Source organism: Varroa destructor, unplaced genomic scaffold (genome assembly GCF_002443255.2).
Source record: "Varroa destructor unplaced genomic scaffold, Vdes_3.0 BEIS01000001.1, whole genome shotgun sequence".
Taxonomy (NCBI): Eukaryota; Metazoa; Arthropoda; class Arachnida; order Mesostigmata; family Varroidae; genus Varroa; species Varroa destructor.
In genome coordinates, this window is record NW_019211454.1 from 47,243,638 (window position 1) to 47,259,466 (window position 15,829).

Genomic DNA, 15,829 nt, shown 5'->3' on the forward strand with positions numbered 1-15,829 from the left:
CCTTTAATCTCCAAGCAGTCTCTTTTGACATTAACTTTGGATGGAAGGTGTACTTTTAGCTTCTGTCATAGCCGCTAGCATACGAACTTTTTACTTTTTATGTTTTACTGCTGCTCGTATTACTATGGTAAGCACTAATTGTCGTTGAAATGTATATAAATATGTATTTTTTGCTGAGGGGTCCATTAAGTTTCGGGATTTTTTCCTATTGGCCAACTACATCCTTGTTTGACAATCTCTCCACTAACTTTTGTATAGCATTGCATGGCCATTGCCGGGATGAGGTCTCCAGAACGTTTTTTAGCCAAGAATCTTAGTGGAACAGAGACTCCGTGATGATGCAGTGATAACGTGAAATTCGGCACTTTTTGTTCCACATAATATACCAAAAACCTATGTCAAACTTTTCCTTCTTACCAGAGTTTAACGTTTCTTTCGATTATTTCGCATTGGGAAAAGAACCAAAATAATATTACAGCAAAGCTGAAGATCACACTTTATAGTTACACTGGCATCAAATCAAATGTTGAGCTCTAAATTCTAAATGGCAAATTAAGCCAATAAACCAATTCAGCTCTACGTAAAATCGCCCACTTCATTTGAAACATGCGTTTGCTTACACATACATAAAGGTTAATATGGCGAAACGCTACAATTACGAGTCCATTTTTCTTTATAAATTTTTAAAGTCATTTTAGCTACTTTTTTTCACTTCACTTTTCGATTTTTATTGGATTATCTTACAATAGATATATTCATTTTGTAATACACGGTAAAGTACCATTCCTTGTAGTCATCTATAGACCGTGTCTATATAAGGAATATATAAGAAATATAAGGAAACATAATAAAAATGCAATCTTTTACAGTTGGCCACATACAATGTACTATATCACTCTAATACATTATATATTACACGAGATACCCACGTCCAGCTCAAGCAGATTCGACCCAATATACACTTTAGAATCGTAATTCACCCTGTTGAAGTACAAAGTATGTACAAACGCACATTTTTAATAATAGTTGAATTAACTCGTGCTTCTTTATGCGATTTCCTTCTCTATGCCTATTCGCCCGAAACAAATTTATATACAGCTTTGCTTAATGCCGGACCCAGTCTCCTTCCACTTATTGAACATTTGACGTTAGCTAGAAGTGCTTCCTTCTGCTTTAACTCGTCGCATTTCTCATAGGCACTTATTAGTGAGACCATAGTCGGATACACGGAAATTATTGAGAGCGCTTTCTCCAACGACATTCCTCGCATCACCATAAGGGAGCGTGTGAACACCTGTTTTATGCACACCTTACGCCGCTTCATACTTGACTCGTTAAACTCCTGCCAGCTCATCAGGTGATCATCAGAAAGTTTACCAACCTCTTCTCTTAAACATGATTTCAGGACCCGCTGTCTGTAACGTTGGCCGAGTGCGCGCGTCAGTGCCGCTAGATACTGTGCACTCGCTTTGACATTTGGAGTGCGTTTTACGATGAAATCACCAATTATTTGCGTATTCAATTGCGCCTGGAGCAGCGCAAGATCGGAGATGCCGCCCGCTGCAAAGCGATGGTGCTCTTCAACCAAAAAGATTTTTCGACGTATACCACAGGTCACCAAACGGTGTTTCTGTTCATGGTAACGTCCATCTTTGATTGAAGACGCCAAGTCATCGGTGCGCTTACGCTCAACGATACAATCCAACACGAGCTCATCCTTATCGCTTCTCTTTGCTATCCATGCATAATCTCCTACGTTCATTTTTCTAATGTTTATCGCTACCCCAGAATTGCGCAAGGCTTCAATCATTGCCTCTTTCTTTTTTGACATCACACCTGAAAAATATAATAAACGAATTTATTTAGCTAAAAATAATGCTCTAAAAGATAAATTTGAATCACGGTTGACACCCTTATTTCGACAACCAATAACTATATTCCAGTAAAAATTATCGTTGGAGTATGCACAAATAAGCACAAATGTATTCAGATCCCTCAGCTGATAATATTTAAGGTAAAAAATCCACTTCTTCATATAGCACGTACCCATTTTGATCCCCATTTGAAAATAAGCCCACTTCTTCCAGTTACTTATTAACCTCATCATCACACATTGCATCAACCTCAAATTGGTTATAAAATATGATGTTGCCAAATAGTAGACGAGATGTTAAACTACTCTACCGCGTTGCTAATGTTACTTACCACCGGTAGCCTCGCAACTGTCCACACAGAGAACTATTTCGAAAGTACCGGGCAAAAGTGTGAGAGCCAGTGGACAACAGGATGTTCTGTCATTCAATGCCGATGAGACTGGCTGAGAAGGACAAGAACCTTCAGGAATATACTCAAGGTGAAGCGGAGCTGAAGGGAAAGGAACAAAAGGACAAGCGACTTTATCCTTCCTTGAACGGCCTGCCAAATATAACAAAAACGATTATAAAAATAGGTTTTCGATTCATGCGATTTCCTTCACGCGATTCATGCGATAAGGTCTATCCAATTTAAGAAGTTTTAAGAAATTTGCACACGTAAAACAATAACACTTGCTAAAACATTAAATAACTCGCCTTTCTTTCTTGATTGAGGTTCTTCAGTAGGTACAGTAGCTGAACCAGAGTAACCCATATCGTCATTACCTGTAACTGTTTTCTTTCTTATAATCTCAAGTTTGTTAACCTTTACTGCCGTAACAGTGACGACTTCAGAATCCGACGATTTGCTGGAGTATTCATCTTTGTTAGTACGCGATACAGGCGGAGTATCAATGCTGCCGACGAGCACATCAAACGAATCTTCCTCTGGTGTTGAGAGTGTTTTCTTAGGAAAAGGTTTAGCCACCTGTCGATTAACTCTTAGTGATAAAGGGCGCAAATCATCATCGCTGTCAGATAGATGATGCACGTAGACGGGCTTTGTTTTTGGCTGAGATGAAAGAGACGGCGGCTCAGGTGAGATACAGACTGTTTCAGGCTCCTTAACAGTTATTAGTCTTTTTTGGCTATTGTGGTGCGAGTGGAGTACTGAGTTAAGCGGTTGCATCGGAATGCTGTCTGTACTTCGATTTAGCGAGATCAACAATTTTTCATGATTTCTTGGGGACGCTGGTTGACTATCAGCTAAGTCCAGAATTGTAGGTTTCGGCCTGGGCGCTGCCCTCGGAGTGTTCGCGTCCAATTCAGCCAGGAAACCTTGACGCTTCCGCCGGATTTCTATCGACATATCAAGTATGGATTCTTCGGGTATACTGTCTACAGGCTTTGCAGGACAAAAACTATCCTCTTGAGTTAGTACATTTTCGATTGGTTCAATCGACTCGTGTTTCTGCACTATTTCAACGTATTCTGACTCAGGTTTATGAGTTGTGCTAACGAGAACGGGGCTCAATAATTTTTTTAACGAAGCTAAACGTTCATCAATTTTGAGACAAGCATCGTCATCACTCTCATATTGAGCAACACAATCGCTGTCATTGCCACTAGCTGGGGGAGGACATACTGGAGTTAGTTTTTGTACACTAGTGTACTCCTCGAGATTCTTCGACTTACAGTTCATCCTGTCAACTGTCAACCTTTTTGATAAAGGTATCAAGAAGCTGTCGTCATCATCAGATGCTTGTTTATGTTCTGGACTGTCTAGGCAAAGATCGATCACTTGTGGCTCTTTCGGAGTTTTCTGACGTTTCGATGTTAATTTTGGCTTTTGTGCCAAATCACAAGATAAGGCTTCCCTTCTGAATACGTCCACACCGACGAGTAGTTGTTGACTTACAGGCTGATGAACTCCGTTACCAGTATTCTGATATTCTTCGTCGGTAAATGTATTCGGTTCTGGAGGACTGGACACCGATAGTAGCCCCGGTGGCTTTAAACTCGCGGTTTCCAAACGTCCATGCTTAGGCTTAAAGTTAACCTTAAGACTTGCAAAATGCGCATGCTTTTTCATCGGCGGCTGCGTAGCCGAAGTCGTTCTAGTTGTATTTATCGAACGATTAGCGTCTCCACAAGTAAGCAGTGCTTCCTTTACCGACCCATTACTAATGCTTGGTTGGCTTCTGGGAGAATTTTTCTTGGTTTGCCTGAGTTTAGCATTTGTTGCCGAACCATTGGATACTGGGGATGGTACTGCCACCGACTGAGGCCTCCACTCAGGATGCAATCCCCTGTATTCTATTAGCTTCTTATCTAACATGTCGCATATCTTTTGTCCAAAATGCTTGAGGATAATGCAATCTTTGCCACTCGACAGCGGTATAGGAAACTTGGCAAGTGATTGCAGCGCCTTTGTATACGTGTTTTTCGCGTGCGTGCCAGCTTTCGCAGCCTCGTCCTGCCACTCGCGGAGCCATTGTGTGAACAACGGGTTTGGATTATTGATGACACGACGGACTCGCTTGCGAGAAAATCCTGCCGCATCGCTCGACATTTCACAGAGCGAATTCAAGGTTCAGAAACAGACAGTGTCTTCTACAAACCAAATCAATCGAAGTTAATTTATGTTGAAAATAAGTTAGCAACCTCGGATCACGGCAGAAAACTTTTGATACCTATTATTATTTTGTACATGGTTATTAAGATAACTGATCTTCCCTTCAATATTTATTCTAAGACGTCGTGCCAATTCTGTATCGATGCCTGATGTATAACTGTAGCACCAAATAGCAGCCCGTCTATCGCTTCAATAGACTGAGAACTATAATTATTATCTCCGATAGGTAACATACATGACACGAAGCAAATGATTAACGAGCTTCACTGATATTACAATAATATATGTCTAGAAAATGCGCGAGAAACCAAGAGATTTGCAAAAGGCGATAGCAATTAATACGGTGGGAGGACATATATATATTATATATATACATTTATATATAGAGATCGCGATCCTTAAGTTTTTTTTTAGCATTATTACTTTTTACGACTCAGTGAAGTTCTGAACATTTTACGATGATTGTCAAGTCTGAAACAATGCCAAGACTCAGTCTAACACATTTCAACATATTAAAAACCTTAAGTGTATTTTACATATTATACGTTTCTACGGCTTTCTGACATATATACGCGTGAGTAAGCTTCGACAAGAATCTTATACAAACCATGCACATAATTATACCTATCAAAGAATATAAAAAAATCGGTTTTTCAAAAAACGTCTAGATACAACATCCGACTAGCAGAATCTTCTGCTTTTCTTTGTTTGAAGTATCGCTTATCACAAGACCTTTTAACACCGCGAACAACTTCAAAAAACATCGATACACTACTCTCATTGCGCTAATTACTTACAAGTCAATTGTTGCCAAATTCAGACGTTGCTCCCATGCGATCAGATGTTAGTGTCACAGCGCCGGCAACAACAGCAGAAGTAAATTACAAAAAAAACTATTGAAACATAATATATGCATTGACACACATATACACGCACAAACCCACACACATCAGAGACAGCACAATAGGCCTCTCTCTTTCAAGCCCTACGTTCCAAACTTCAAGGATAGTGGATCTTCCGACGAATAAGGATGTTCGATATGTTCTAAGATATTCTATTAGACTAATGAGAAAGATGGAATATTTCGATAAAAGCACAAATGATAAACGAGCGTATACCGCAAATACGTATACGCATGCCACTTACTTTTTGCATGTACTAGCATAGAACTTATTAAGCATTTCTATCTTCGGAACTAAACCTAATGAGCCGACCCACTCCGTTTTTTCCGTGTTCCGTCGGTTTAGTGGAATCTTCGAATTTTCTCGAAGCTTCAGAACTAGTAGTCCTCGCGCGTTGCACAGGGTCGGCGTCGTCATATTTCGCCAAGGCTTCCGTGAGAGCGTGTGTATAGTGTTTTCTTCGGTCTAAAGCTTCGAACCCGTTCACGATGGTCAAGGAAACTGCTTTCTACGATGTGCTCGGCGTCAAGCCTAACGCAACGCCTGATGAGCTCAAAAAAGCATACAAGTAAGTGGGGAATAAATATAGGTTACATTACATCTGATTTTATTAGGTCGTCGCCGTTTGCATTTTGCCATTGCCTGCCAGAGGGGCTGCCGTATGAAAAGTAAAGACTCGCGAACCACCGACAAATCCCTGAGACTCCGTCTCCAGTTCGATACGAACATCATTAACTCCTGTGGTACCTGATAGCCATTATGAGCTCTTTCTTTAAGCTGACAGTTTTACTGTCGCTAATAATGCTACTTCTTTGCCGATATATGTGTATTTACCTATATATAACATGTGTACACTAGGTGCGCGTACCGTATTCGAACACTCTGGAAAGTCTGCCAGGTGATCTGTCCTTCTAGGCGCTACCGTCTAGGGGCATTATGGTTAGTGGCAAAGGGTTGCTATCATTCGTAAGGCACTGTTTGTAAAGATATCAGCGTTTTTTCACCCTTTGCCATACGAGTACAGCCGTTAAATGCTTCTGCAAAATTTAACTTTAATATCAACGCTCAATAGAATATCTATTTTTTGTGTTATAGGATGCAGTTATACATATTAGTGCAAGCAAAAAGCATTAGTCGTCTGCAGGACCATGTAAATGTATGTGAGGATTGGACAATGCCGCATTTATTTTACTGTTACATAATGCAAAACTTTGTTCATATTCATAAATGCTCTTCATGTAAATTTTCGTAGACATGGCCATTTTCGCTAAGGTACAATATATCACGCAATGATATTACAGTAGCCAATTATTGATTGTTCGGGTGATTTAATGCTGATGTGGCATGGCATTGCTTAAATAGTCATGGTAGTGTTAACGGGTTGTTTTATGGCGTTGTTTGTTCACGAAGAACAGGATAGGTCGCAATTGTCGAGCAAGTACGTCTCAGGAAAAATTCTTGCAGCAATATTCATAAGCAACCTCAAGATACTGTGCAGCTTATAGCGACATCTGTAACTGAGGGGTAAACAGAACGAGATATCCACGGGCCATCTTGTTCTTTCTTGCCTCTGAGATGCTGGGGAAACCTTTTTTTGTGTAGCGGCTAATACCGTTCTGGGAGCGCCCTCGCCGACTAGAACATTCACAATAATAGGGCCTTAGTACAGATCAACGGCGGCATTGAACGCGTGACTTTGCAAGCAGTGGTGCAGAATTGCTGTCGCTTATAGGCAGCATATATTGACAGCTTGTTGACAGTAGCACTAGCTAACAGAAAGGATCTCTTGATTTTTTCTTGTGGATTGAAGACTAAACCATGCAAACGATCGTTTATAGTTACGATCCTGTGCCTAGTTACTTAAAATATGAAACTGAATTTGCGTTAGATGTATGTTAACTCTAAATTAGTTCTTTGATTTTAAGCAAGACCAATATTGTTGCTTGACCTTTAAATTTAATATGACATATTTGCCTTACTACAGGAAAATGGCTCTCAAATATCATCCGGATAAAAATCCGAACGAAGGGGAGCGCTTCAAGCTCATCGCACAAGCTTACGAGGTTCTCTCAGATGAACGGAAGCGTCAAATTTATGATCAAGGCGGCGAAGAGGCACTCAAGGAGGGTGGCGGAGCTGGCGGTGAAGGATTCCATAACCCACTTGACATCTTCAATTTGTTCTTCGGCTCTGCGTCCGGGTCACGCCGTTCCAACAAAGGCCGCGATAAAGTGCATACCCTTAGCGTGTCACTTGAGGAACTCTATAATGGATCAGTACGCAAATTGGCCTTGAAGAAAAATGTCCTTTGTAGCGCTTGCTCGGGTCGCGGTGGTCGAAATGTGACACAGTGTCGAACATGTCGTGGACAAGGTCGGGTTCTACGAACACGTCACATTGGTCCCGGTCTGATCCAACAGACTCAAAATGTTTGCGAAGACTGCCGGGGTCAAGGAGAGAAATGTGCTCCGCAGGACCGTTGCACCACCTGCGATGGTGCCAAAACTGTACAGGAGCGCAAGATTCTCGATGTGCACATCGACAAAGGTATGGAAGCGGGCCAAAAAGTAACGTTTGCCGGCGAAGGTGATCAGGAGCCCGACCTTGAACCTGGTGATATTATCTTTGTTATCGACGAAAAGGACCACGATCATTTCCGACGTAAAAATAACGACTTGTTTCTGAACCTAGAGATCAATTTAACAGAGGCACTATGTGGGTTCCAAAAGCCAATCAAAACGCTTGATAACCGAACACTTGTTATCACCCAGTTGCCGGGCGATGTGATCAAACATGGCGATGTTAAATGCATTAATAACGAAGGTATGCCAGTGTACCGAGATCCGTTTGTTAAAGGTAAACTCATCATTCAATTCCTCGTTATCTTCCCGAAAAAAATCAGTCCGATAGTTGCCAGTAAACTAGAAGCTCTGCTGCCGAAGCGAGAGGAAGTGATGATCACTTCCGATGCCGAGGAGGTCCACATGGAGGATGTCGACTTAGAGAGCGAGCGGCGTAACCGGATGCGCGAAGACTACGATGAAGATGACGGGCATCCGAGAATGTTCGCAGGCGGGCCCCAGGGTCCAGGAGTTAGCTGCCAGGCGAGCTAAACAGTAGTATCAACTTCATGCATTCATTGTAAGCCAGCCCGTCTAAATGTTGTACTTCGGAAATTGGTGAGATGTTAATCCGAACTCGATGTTGTTTTAAACAAGGGCCATGAAGCTGGATTGGCCAAGTATCTATCACAAGTATTGATAAACACTAAGCACGAGCATCGTCGTATCATGTTTCGTCTTTAGACGGACACAATGTTACAGATATTGTGAGAATTGTCATTTTTATTATTAACAACGATGATAATAATAATAATAACAATAATTATTATTGTTATCATTAATGCATTATTATATGCAGCAATAGCTCTATTCGGATATAACAACTGTAACGGGATGATTGTGGTGATTAAATGGACCATTCATCTTCAAGGGTACCTTGATAATTCTGCACAAGGACTGTTCTAGGTCGCCCAACAAGCAAGTCGAAAGACTTTTCCGACTTACAAGAAAAGGTGGGCAAGCTGACAATGGAGGTCGTTGTAAATAAAGTCTAATTTATACCCATTACAATCGATAGCTGGCACCCCATTTATATTTGCGATAGGTTGTGGGATGCCGGTATAATGTCATCAATGTAAATTGATTGGCGCAGAAAAACTGCAACTGTAATCTTTATGGTGTGTTGACTAAGACGAATACTCCCATAGAAGAAAAATCTCCGAAATAAATGTAATACAAGTCGATATATTGGGTACTTACTGTGTAATATCTAGGTAAGAATATGAGATGACGCAGGCACATGAGACGAAGGCGTCGGAATATGTTTTTATCTTCTGTTCGCTTTATTCATGACGCAACAGAAAAATGCTGATCGACATAAATTAGCTTAATTTTAGGTTTAAGCTCAGTTTTACATACGTAGAAAATTACTTCAGCTAAAATTCATATGGTTATTAATAAAGAACAGAGTGCCAATGAGTATTGTGATAAGTACACGAAAACAGATACGAACACTGTTCGTGGGCGCCGTCAGCGACAAATAGCATCAACGAGAAAATATTCGACATTTTCTTGAAGAACTTTTATTGGTTAGTTTTGCGACTATGTTTTCTTTAATACAGCTGTTGGTAACAATGCAAAAGTGTATTCTTCGAAGACACGTATTGATAACACTGAAAGGTTTGGGGCTTATAAGGAAGATACTGTATGGGGCGTCCATAGGGGTACGAAAGTTAATTTAGCAAAAATTACTGGTACTAATGGTTTGGTATACTGGCTTGTAGAAACGCCTGTTTCTTTCGATAACTTTTAAAATTCTTTTTTTCGCTTATCTTCTAAAAAGTTATCTTCGCTGAAAACGATAGTAGTAATGCAGCTCAGCTACAAGGCGCTTCCACCAAAAATGCATTTCGTAAATGTTTATTTTTTTTAAGAACTGCGGCGTTATAAAATATTATTGAAAACTACAGAATGATTGGAATTCGCTTGCGCACTTTTAATAAAATTTTAGTAAATATCGTAGCCAAATAAAGTTCCTATTATCTTTTGCTCATCTAATGATTGGTCTCTGGGTTTTTGTGCAATTCATTCGAATACTCACAAGAAAAATAGGTATCGATCGGATTTTTTTTAGATTCGGGATTTTTTTGTCTAACAGATTATAACGTGAAAGCGCACTTACGAATGTCTTTTCGTCGACGTCGGTGACGAAAATTTTTCCAAATCGTAATTATGGCCGGTGAAATAATCTTGATTTCAAAAATATGGTACCGATATATGTTGCCATGAAATAGCGACTAAAGTGACAATCAAAGCGCATCCATGCCACACGATTTGAGCTTAAGCGTCTACAGCTGTTAGAGTATTAACCAATATCTTTTTTCACTAGTATTTCAATGAAATGATTTAAATTTCAATATATTTTCGGATGAACCTACTGCGGTTTCTACACATAATGTAGGATAAAACGAGCAAAGAGCTGAGTAGGATTATTCGTGGTAATATGCTACGCATATTGTCGATAATGGCGAAGACGGCATAATTTGTAACATCCAATGCGCAATGCATCCTGCATATAAGGACGGTTGTTGCAGAAGTTCATGTTAGTTCACAATTACAAGGTACTAATAAACCGAGATAACCAAAACTAATAATATAAATAAAAAATGATGTCAGTTATTGTCGGTGTGGGCATACCTCTCTTTTCTGGCTTGGTGTACCAGACCGCCCTTAAGCATAGTCTGCGCATCCTAGATGCCATAAATCATCGATATCATTTCGGATGAAGACGTTTTGTCAGTAAGATCATTTGGCGAGCAGACGGCTTTGGCGAAGAGGACGATGATGGTAGTGATCGATAAATTCGAATGTTTTTATCTAATGTTATTGCTCCCACGTCAACACTGCTCGGCTAGCCCACCTTTTGGCAGCCGGGAGTATCACAGTGAACTGTATACAGCGTTGCAAGTTCTATTCACATATGTGAGTGTAATCCGCAAAAACGTACGTGTACACACGGAGAATTATGCCGTAGACGAAAAACAACTCCTGCATGTGATCTGAACTAGGACAGCGCAACAGCGCCGGAGGGCCCGATTGTAAGTGCTCTTGTAATATTACCACTCTTTTTTTATTGAGATTTGACGATATCCGAAATACTAGAATAAGCACCACCTTGACATGTCAATTACAGTAAAATATTTGTCACTTTACTTACAAATCGATTTTCGAAATGAAGGACACAGACTCCGATGGGATACATGATGAATATTAATGTTTTTTGGGAGATAAATAACTATTCGATCAACTTGGACTAAACGGTACTACGTTTTTTCAAAGCTCAGCAAGGAATTGTATACATTGACTAGTAATTATGATTGATAAAGTATCAAAGAAGTTTTGTTGAGAACAATTGAATCAAACCACAGCAACTTACTAAGAAGTCTGAGACGATACGTGTGCTAAGTTACGTGTTAGCACGCAAGTTAATGCACAAGCATGATTGTGGAATTAACTATAATATTATAATTAGATACCAGCTGTTATCTTTAGCATTGGATTCCTAATTTGAGTGTAATCAAATCAATGTTTTGTTATTATCAAATACTGCAGTGTAAATAAACAACCATAGGCGCTGCACTTTTTGTATTACGTCAAAGGTACTCGATAAAAGAACGACCACTGTCCATCTAATAGTTAATCCAGAGAAAAACAACTCGACATTTTCTTCTGCTTGTATCCTTTTAGATGGCGTCGTTCCTGGAGGACGCTGGCCATGAGCTGTGTTTCGAGAGAGAGATATTTTTTAATCCCAACTTCTCAGTAGACCAGTTCGTATCCGAGAAGCGTAAAGCTGTTGGCCTTGAACAGCTCCGGCACGATCTTCGTTCACATCTGAAATACCTGCAGGAGTGCCTTGTCGAATTGATTAATAATGATTACACTGACTTCGTCAACTTGTCATCGAACCTTGTCGGCTTGGAAAAATATATCGGAAACATTTCGCTGCCACTGAATAAACTACGGGATGACGTTAGCGAAATCAGCGAAATAATCGATGCCACCCTCCAGGAAACCGAAGAGAAACTGGCTCAGCGTCAACAAGACCGTCAACTTCGGGGGAAAATTCTACTGGCTATGGACGTATATCGGGGGGTTCAGCAACTTCCGCAGGAAGATCAGATGTGGACCCCGGATCTCGTCGAACGTACAGCCAGCCAAATCCAAAGCTTAAGTTCATCTTTGGAACGCTGTAAGGACATACCGTTGGCGCGGAAGTCCGACGAAGCCATTAGCAACGTTCGCAAACAGCTTAAAGGCTATCTTGAAGAGCGACTATTGGAAGCACTTCAAGGTCATGACGATGCGCAGCTCCAACACGTTCTTCAGGTTGGCGTGGCAGTGGATCTAGTCGCCTTTTTAGAAACCTTTTATTCGGAACGCATTGTCAAGCCAACTCTTGAGGAGATTGTTACAGAACGCGTGCTCCGTGAGGTTCTAAGTGATGGTTTATTTAATCAGATTGTGATGTTTATTACAACAAATACTGCTTTGCTAAATAACTGTGCACCACCTGAGTATAATTTTATCCCTCGAAGTGTGTTTCCCGTGTTTGTAGCCTTGGCGGAAAGCCGTATTCCAACATTGTTTAGCCTAACTTCGGCCACAATGTTCCACGTGCGATACAACGAGGCACTGCGTTTCCTTGAAACGCTCGAGCACCATATGTCCGAGCAGTCCGTACAGATCTTTCGCTCTAGTGAGTCGTATAAAGCGTTTATGGAAAGATGGAGTACGGGTATCTACTTTCAGTTGCGTTATACGGAAATTGCCACAAATTTTGAAACTGCTCTCTTGAAGGGTAACGAACCCTTCAGTAAGAAGCAGACATTGTTAAATGTTACAGAGAATCTTTATAAACAAATTAGCTATTGCTGGTCGGATGGCGTGTACATAGCAGAACTAAAGCCTAGATTTTTAAAATTGACAATTCAGCTACTGGCCCGGTATACGACGTTTCTCGAGCAGTACGCCAAAGTGACGCACCCAGTAGGCGAGCTCAGTGCGTTGATGCTTTTTCAAGCGGCCGCTGACTGCCATCAGGTATCTATTGAATCCGTGTGCACCTGTTGTGACAACTTTTTAACATTCGAAGAGAAGGAATTATTTATTTTGTGTCTCAATGATTCAGTCGAGCGGTTGGCTGTTTGTCGCGAAAGCTTGGCGAGAGCTGCCGCCTCTCTGCTTGTTCAGTTGGCCCAGAATAGCGTCAAACAGATATCTGATATTCCACGTTTATATCGCCGCACGAATCGCGATATACCAAAGATGCCGTCAGCGTTCGTGGCCACCATGCTTAAGCCAGTTCTTAATTGTCGTGCATCGACATCGGGCTATTGGGACTCCGAGTGGTCGGCGCAAATGGCGCAAGGGATGGCCGAAGCTTTCTTAGTAACAACCCGTGACGTTCTCGATTCAGTACGCAAGATGGAGGATTCATTGCGACGGCTCAAAAAGGGCAAAATGAACGCTACCGACACGCAAGGAATCAGCGATGATGACAAAATTCGTCTTCAGATCATGATTGACGTCGAACACTTCGGGCAGCTGCTCGAGGAGCTTGGGGAGCTTCCAGAGTGCTACGAAGAACTTTTCAAGCTAGCCAAAAGCCAAATGATGAACGGAACAAACGGTGGGAAGTAGAACTAAAAGTAAAATGATTGCAAAGAAGCTTTGGGACACCTTTTCGATCGGAACGAACCGCTATCTTGTCAGCATTGACAGAGTTGAAAATGTCGACGGTTGTTGTTAATTTAGATTGATCTAAGAGCAGTAGAACCCACATGTTAATGAACGGCTGGACTAATATATTTATATACATATTTGGATGTCTAATATTCAGAATAACATGATAATAGAAGTTAGTATACCTCAGTAGCTACTGATAGTCCACGCACACAGGCAGAATACGACAAGTGATCTTAGGATCTGTCAATGTAGGATCAAAGTGCGTACAACCAAGAAACGGTAAGTGGGTTGGGCAAATTTAGTTTATCATGATGATAATGATAAGAGAAGTGTGGTGTTTTAGATTGATACTGATGCTATGTACCCCAGTTGATGACGTGAAAGCGAGGTGAAGCATGTAGTAGTGAACGAAGATAGTGAATACGCAAGCCTATGTATGCAATGTGATGGATCAGACGTAGACACTTCGGCAAGACGTTTTTAGGTCCATAATGGTTAACCGGTCATTTATATATGTAAGAGAGAGAGAGAGAGAGATCGAAATCCCGTAAGGTGTTTTATCATGAACAAACATAAGTGTAAATAAAATGCAATTCATTAACTGAACTAGCTATTGCATATCTGATTGGAGAATTTAAGAGAATGTAGCTTAACCTTTTCTAGAAATTAGGGGCGATAGCTGGACGTTGTTTATATGGAAATGTAGTTCTTTGAATCCTAAATATATAGAAGTGCTGGATTGTGTTCACGTCCAACAAACAAACGACTTTTGTAAGAGGTATCTGTACTGGCAAATGTTTGAATTCTATATAGGTTTTAATTTCTTTCACATTTAAGCTACGCTTACGGTTCACGCGTTGAATGTTCTAAGCCTTGCATTGCGCCTGTAAATTCCTATAAATTACTTGGCCATTATCGTACTCACGCAGGGTCCTTATCTTTGGGTGTTACTTGAAATCGGCAAATCAAACATTTAAATAATTATTTTATGGAATACGCAGCCTTATGTACTGTTATTGTAAGGTACTTGTACTACTAAAGGTATATGTTACATAAACATAAGTAGTCGTTATATTTGCCATTAAAGAAAGCGGGTAAATTTCAGATACATTTCAGTAATGCTTGAACAACATCTTCTGTTATACCAAGTACATTGTACTGAATAACGTCTCGTAGTGTGTGCCAGCGTAAACGGCTGTTGTGTTCGAGCTAAGAATGCAATAGGTGCAATAATTAAGGAAATGCTTTGATGGAATGGTACAGACCTACACGGGCCCCGTACTTGATAGTCTATTTGCTCGTCAGGTCGTCGACCAATATCATGTAAGGTGATAATTATTAATAACGTTACGGATGATAGCTGCGATGTTTTAAGAAATGATAATGAAAATAATCGAAGATCATGTTAATGCTATTAAGCGGTTAGGGATACGAAAGAAAGTAGGTGAATACATAGTTAAAATAATGACTCCACAAATATATTTTAACCTAGAAAAGTAGCGGTTTGTGATAAGGCAGGGATAATACTTTCTAAATAGTATAGACACGAAGTAGCTATGTATAACGTCAAAACGTTACCCGGAAATATGTGCGGCTCCTGTTTGGCATCGGTATAGTCGCAAAATTCTTTCTCGCTTGTTGTTTTGAATCAAAGCATTTTGAAAGGCCATTTTATAAAGCTGCAGTGAACAATATTTAGCCAATACGCCTGAGAAACGTACTATAATAAAAATGTTAATAAAACTCGTCATAAAAATGTTATTTGAGAAAAACGCACTGCTTACACACACGTCACCTTTTTAAAATCGTTTTCGTTAACTTTTGTAGTCTCATTAACATAATTGTTAAAACATTCCGATAAACTCAACTTTACACAGTTATAGCTGTAAGGTATCTTTCACGTTTAAGAAAGAAGTTTAACGTTACATATTACTCCTTAAAAACCAAACCACTACTGTGCTACAAAGTCTTTACGAGTGAGTGAAGCGTAAAGCTGAACTGAAATTCGCAACCTTAACGCCAACTTTAAGCCACACAAAGCAAGCATCATTTAGCCTCTATTTATATTATCTTAGGCGATTTTGTTTTTGAGCTAATGTAGTTTATAGTTAACACTGAAAGGGACAAGGA

At 40.3% G+C, this 15,829-nt stretch overlaps 3 protein-coding genes across 5 annotated transcripts; 2 read left to right on the forward strand and 1 right to left on the reverse strand.

Annotated features, from left to right (window-relative positions):
- Window positions 1-699: 699 nt before the first annotated feature.
- mus81 (mus81 structure-specific endonuclease subunit) lies at window positions 700-5,653 on the reverse strand. Of its 3 annotated transcripts, none has more exons than XM_022797359.2 (4): window positions 5,286-5,653; window positions 2,571-4,466; window positions 2,206-2,364; window positions 700-1,836 (listed from the first exon to the last, which is right to left on the reverse strand). In XM_022797359.2, exons 2-4 carry the CDS (start codon window positions 4,423-4,425, stop codon window positions 1,070-1,072), a joined length of 2,781 nt encoding a protein of 926 aa, XP_022653094.1. In that variant the 5' UTR covers window positions 4,426-4,466; window positions 5,286-5,653; the 3' UTR covers window positions 700-1,069. The 3 variants fall into 3 exon arrangements, with proteins under 3 accessions (XP_022653094.1, XP_022653084.1, XP_086833780.1); XM_022797349.2 differs by having other exon boundaries at window positions 2,206-2,415; XM_086977654.1 differs by lacking the exon at window positions 5,286-5,653 and adding an exon at window positions 5,221-5,281 and having other exon boundaries at window positions 2,206-2,415.
- Window positions 5,654-5,766: 113 nt separating this feature from the next.
- On the forward strand, window positions 5,767-9,195 carry Droj2 (DnaJ heat shock protein family (Hsp40) member A4-like). Its single transcript, XM_022797424.2, has 2 exons — window positions 5,767-5,958; window positions 7,375-9,195. The coding sequence occupies exons 1-2, from the start codon at window positions 5,879-5,881 to the stop codon at window positions 8,501-8,503; spliced, it is 1,209 nt and encodes a 402-aa protein (XP_022653159.1). The 5' UTR covers window positions 5,767-5,878; the 3' UTR covers window positions 8,504-9,195.
- Window positions 9,196-10,771: 1,576 nt separating this feature from the next.
- Window positions 10,772-14,305, forward strand: Cog2 (conserved oligomeric Golgi complex subunit 2). The gene is made up of 2 exons (XM_022797409.2): window positions 10,772-11,049; window positions 11,699-14,305. The coding sequence occupies exon 2, from the start codon at window positions 11,699-11,701 to the stop codon at window positions 13,652-13,654; it is 1,956 nt and encodes a 651-aa protein (XP_022653144.1). The 5' UTR covers window positions 10,772-11,049; the 3' UTR covers window positions 13,655-14,305.
- The last annotated feature ends 1,524 nt before the right edge of the window (window positions 14,306-15,829 follow it).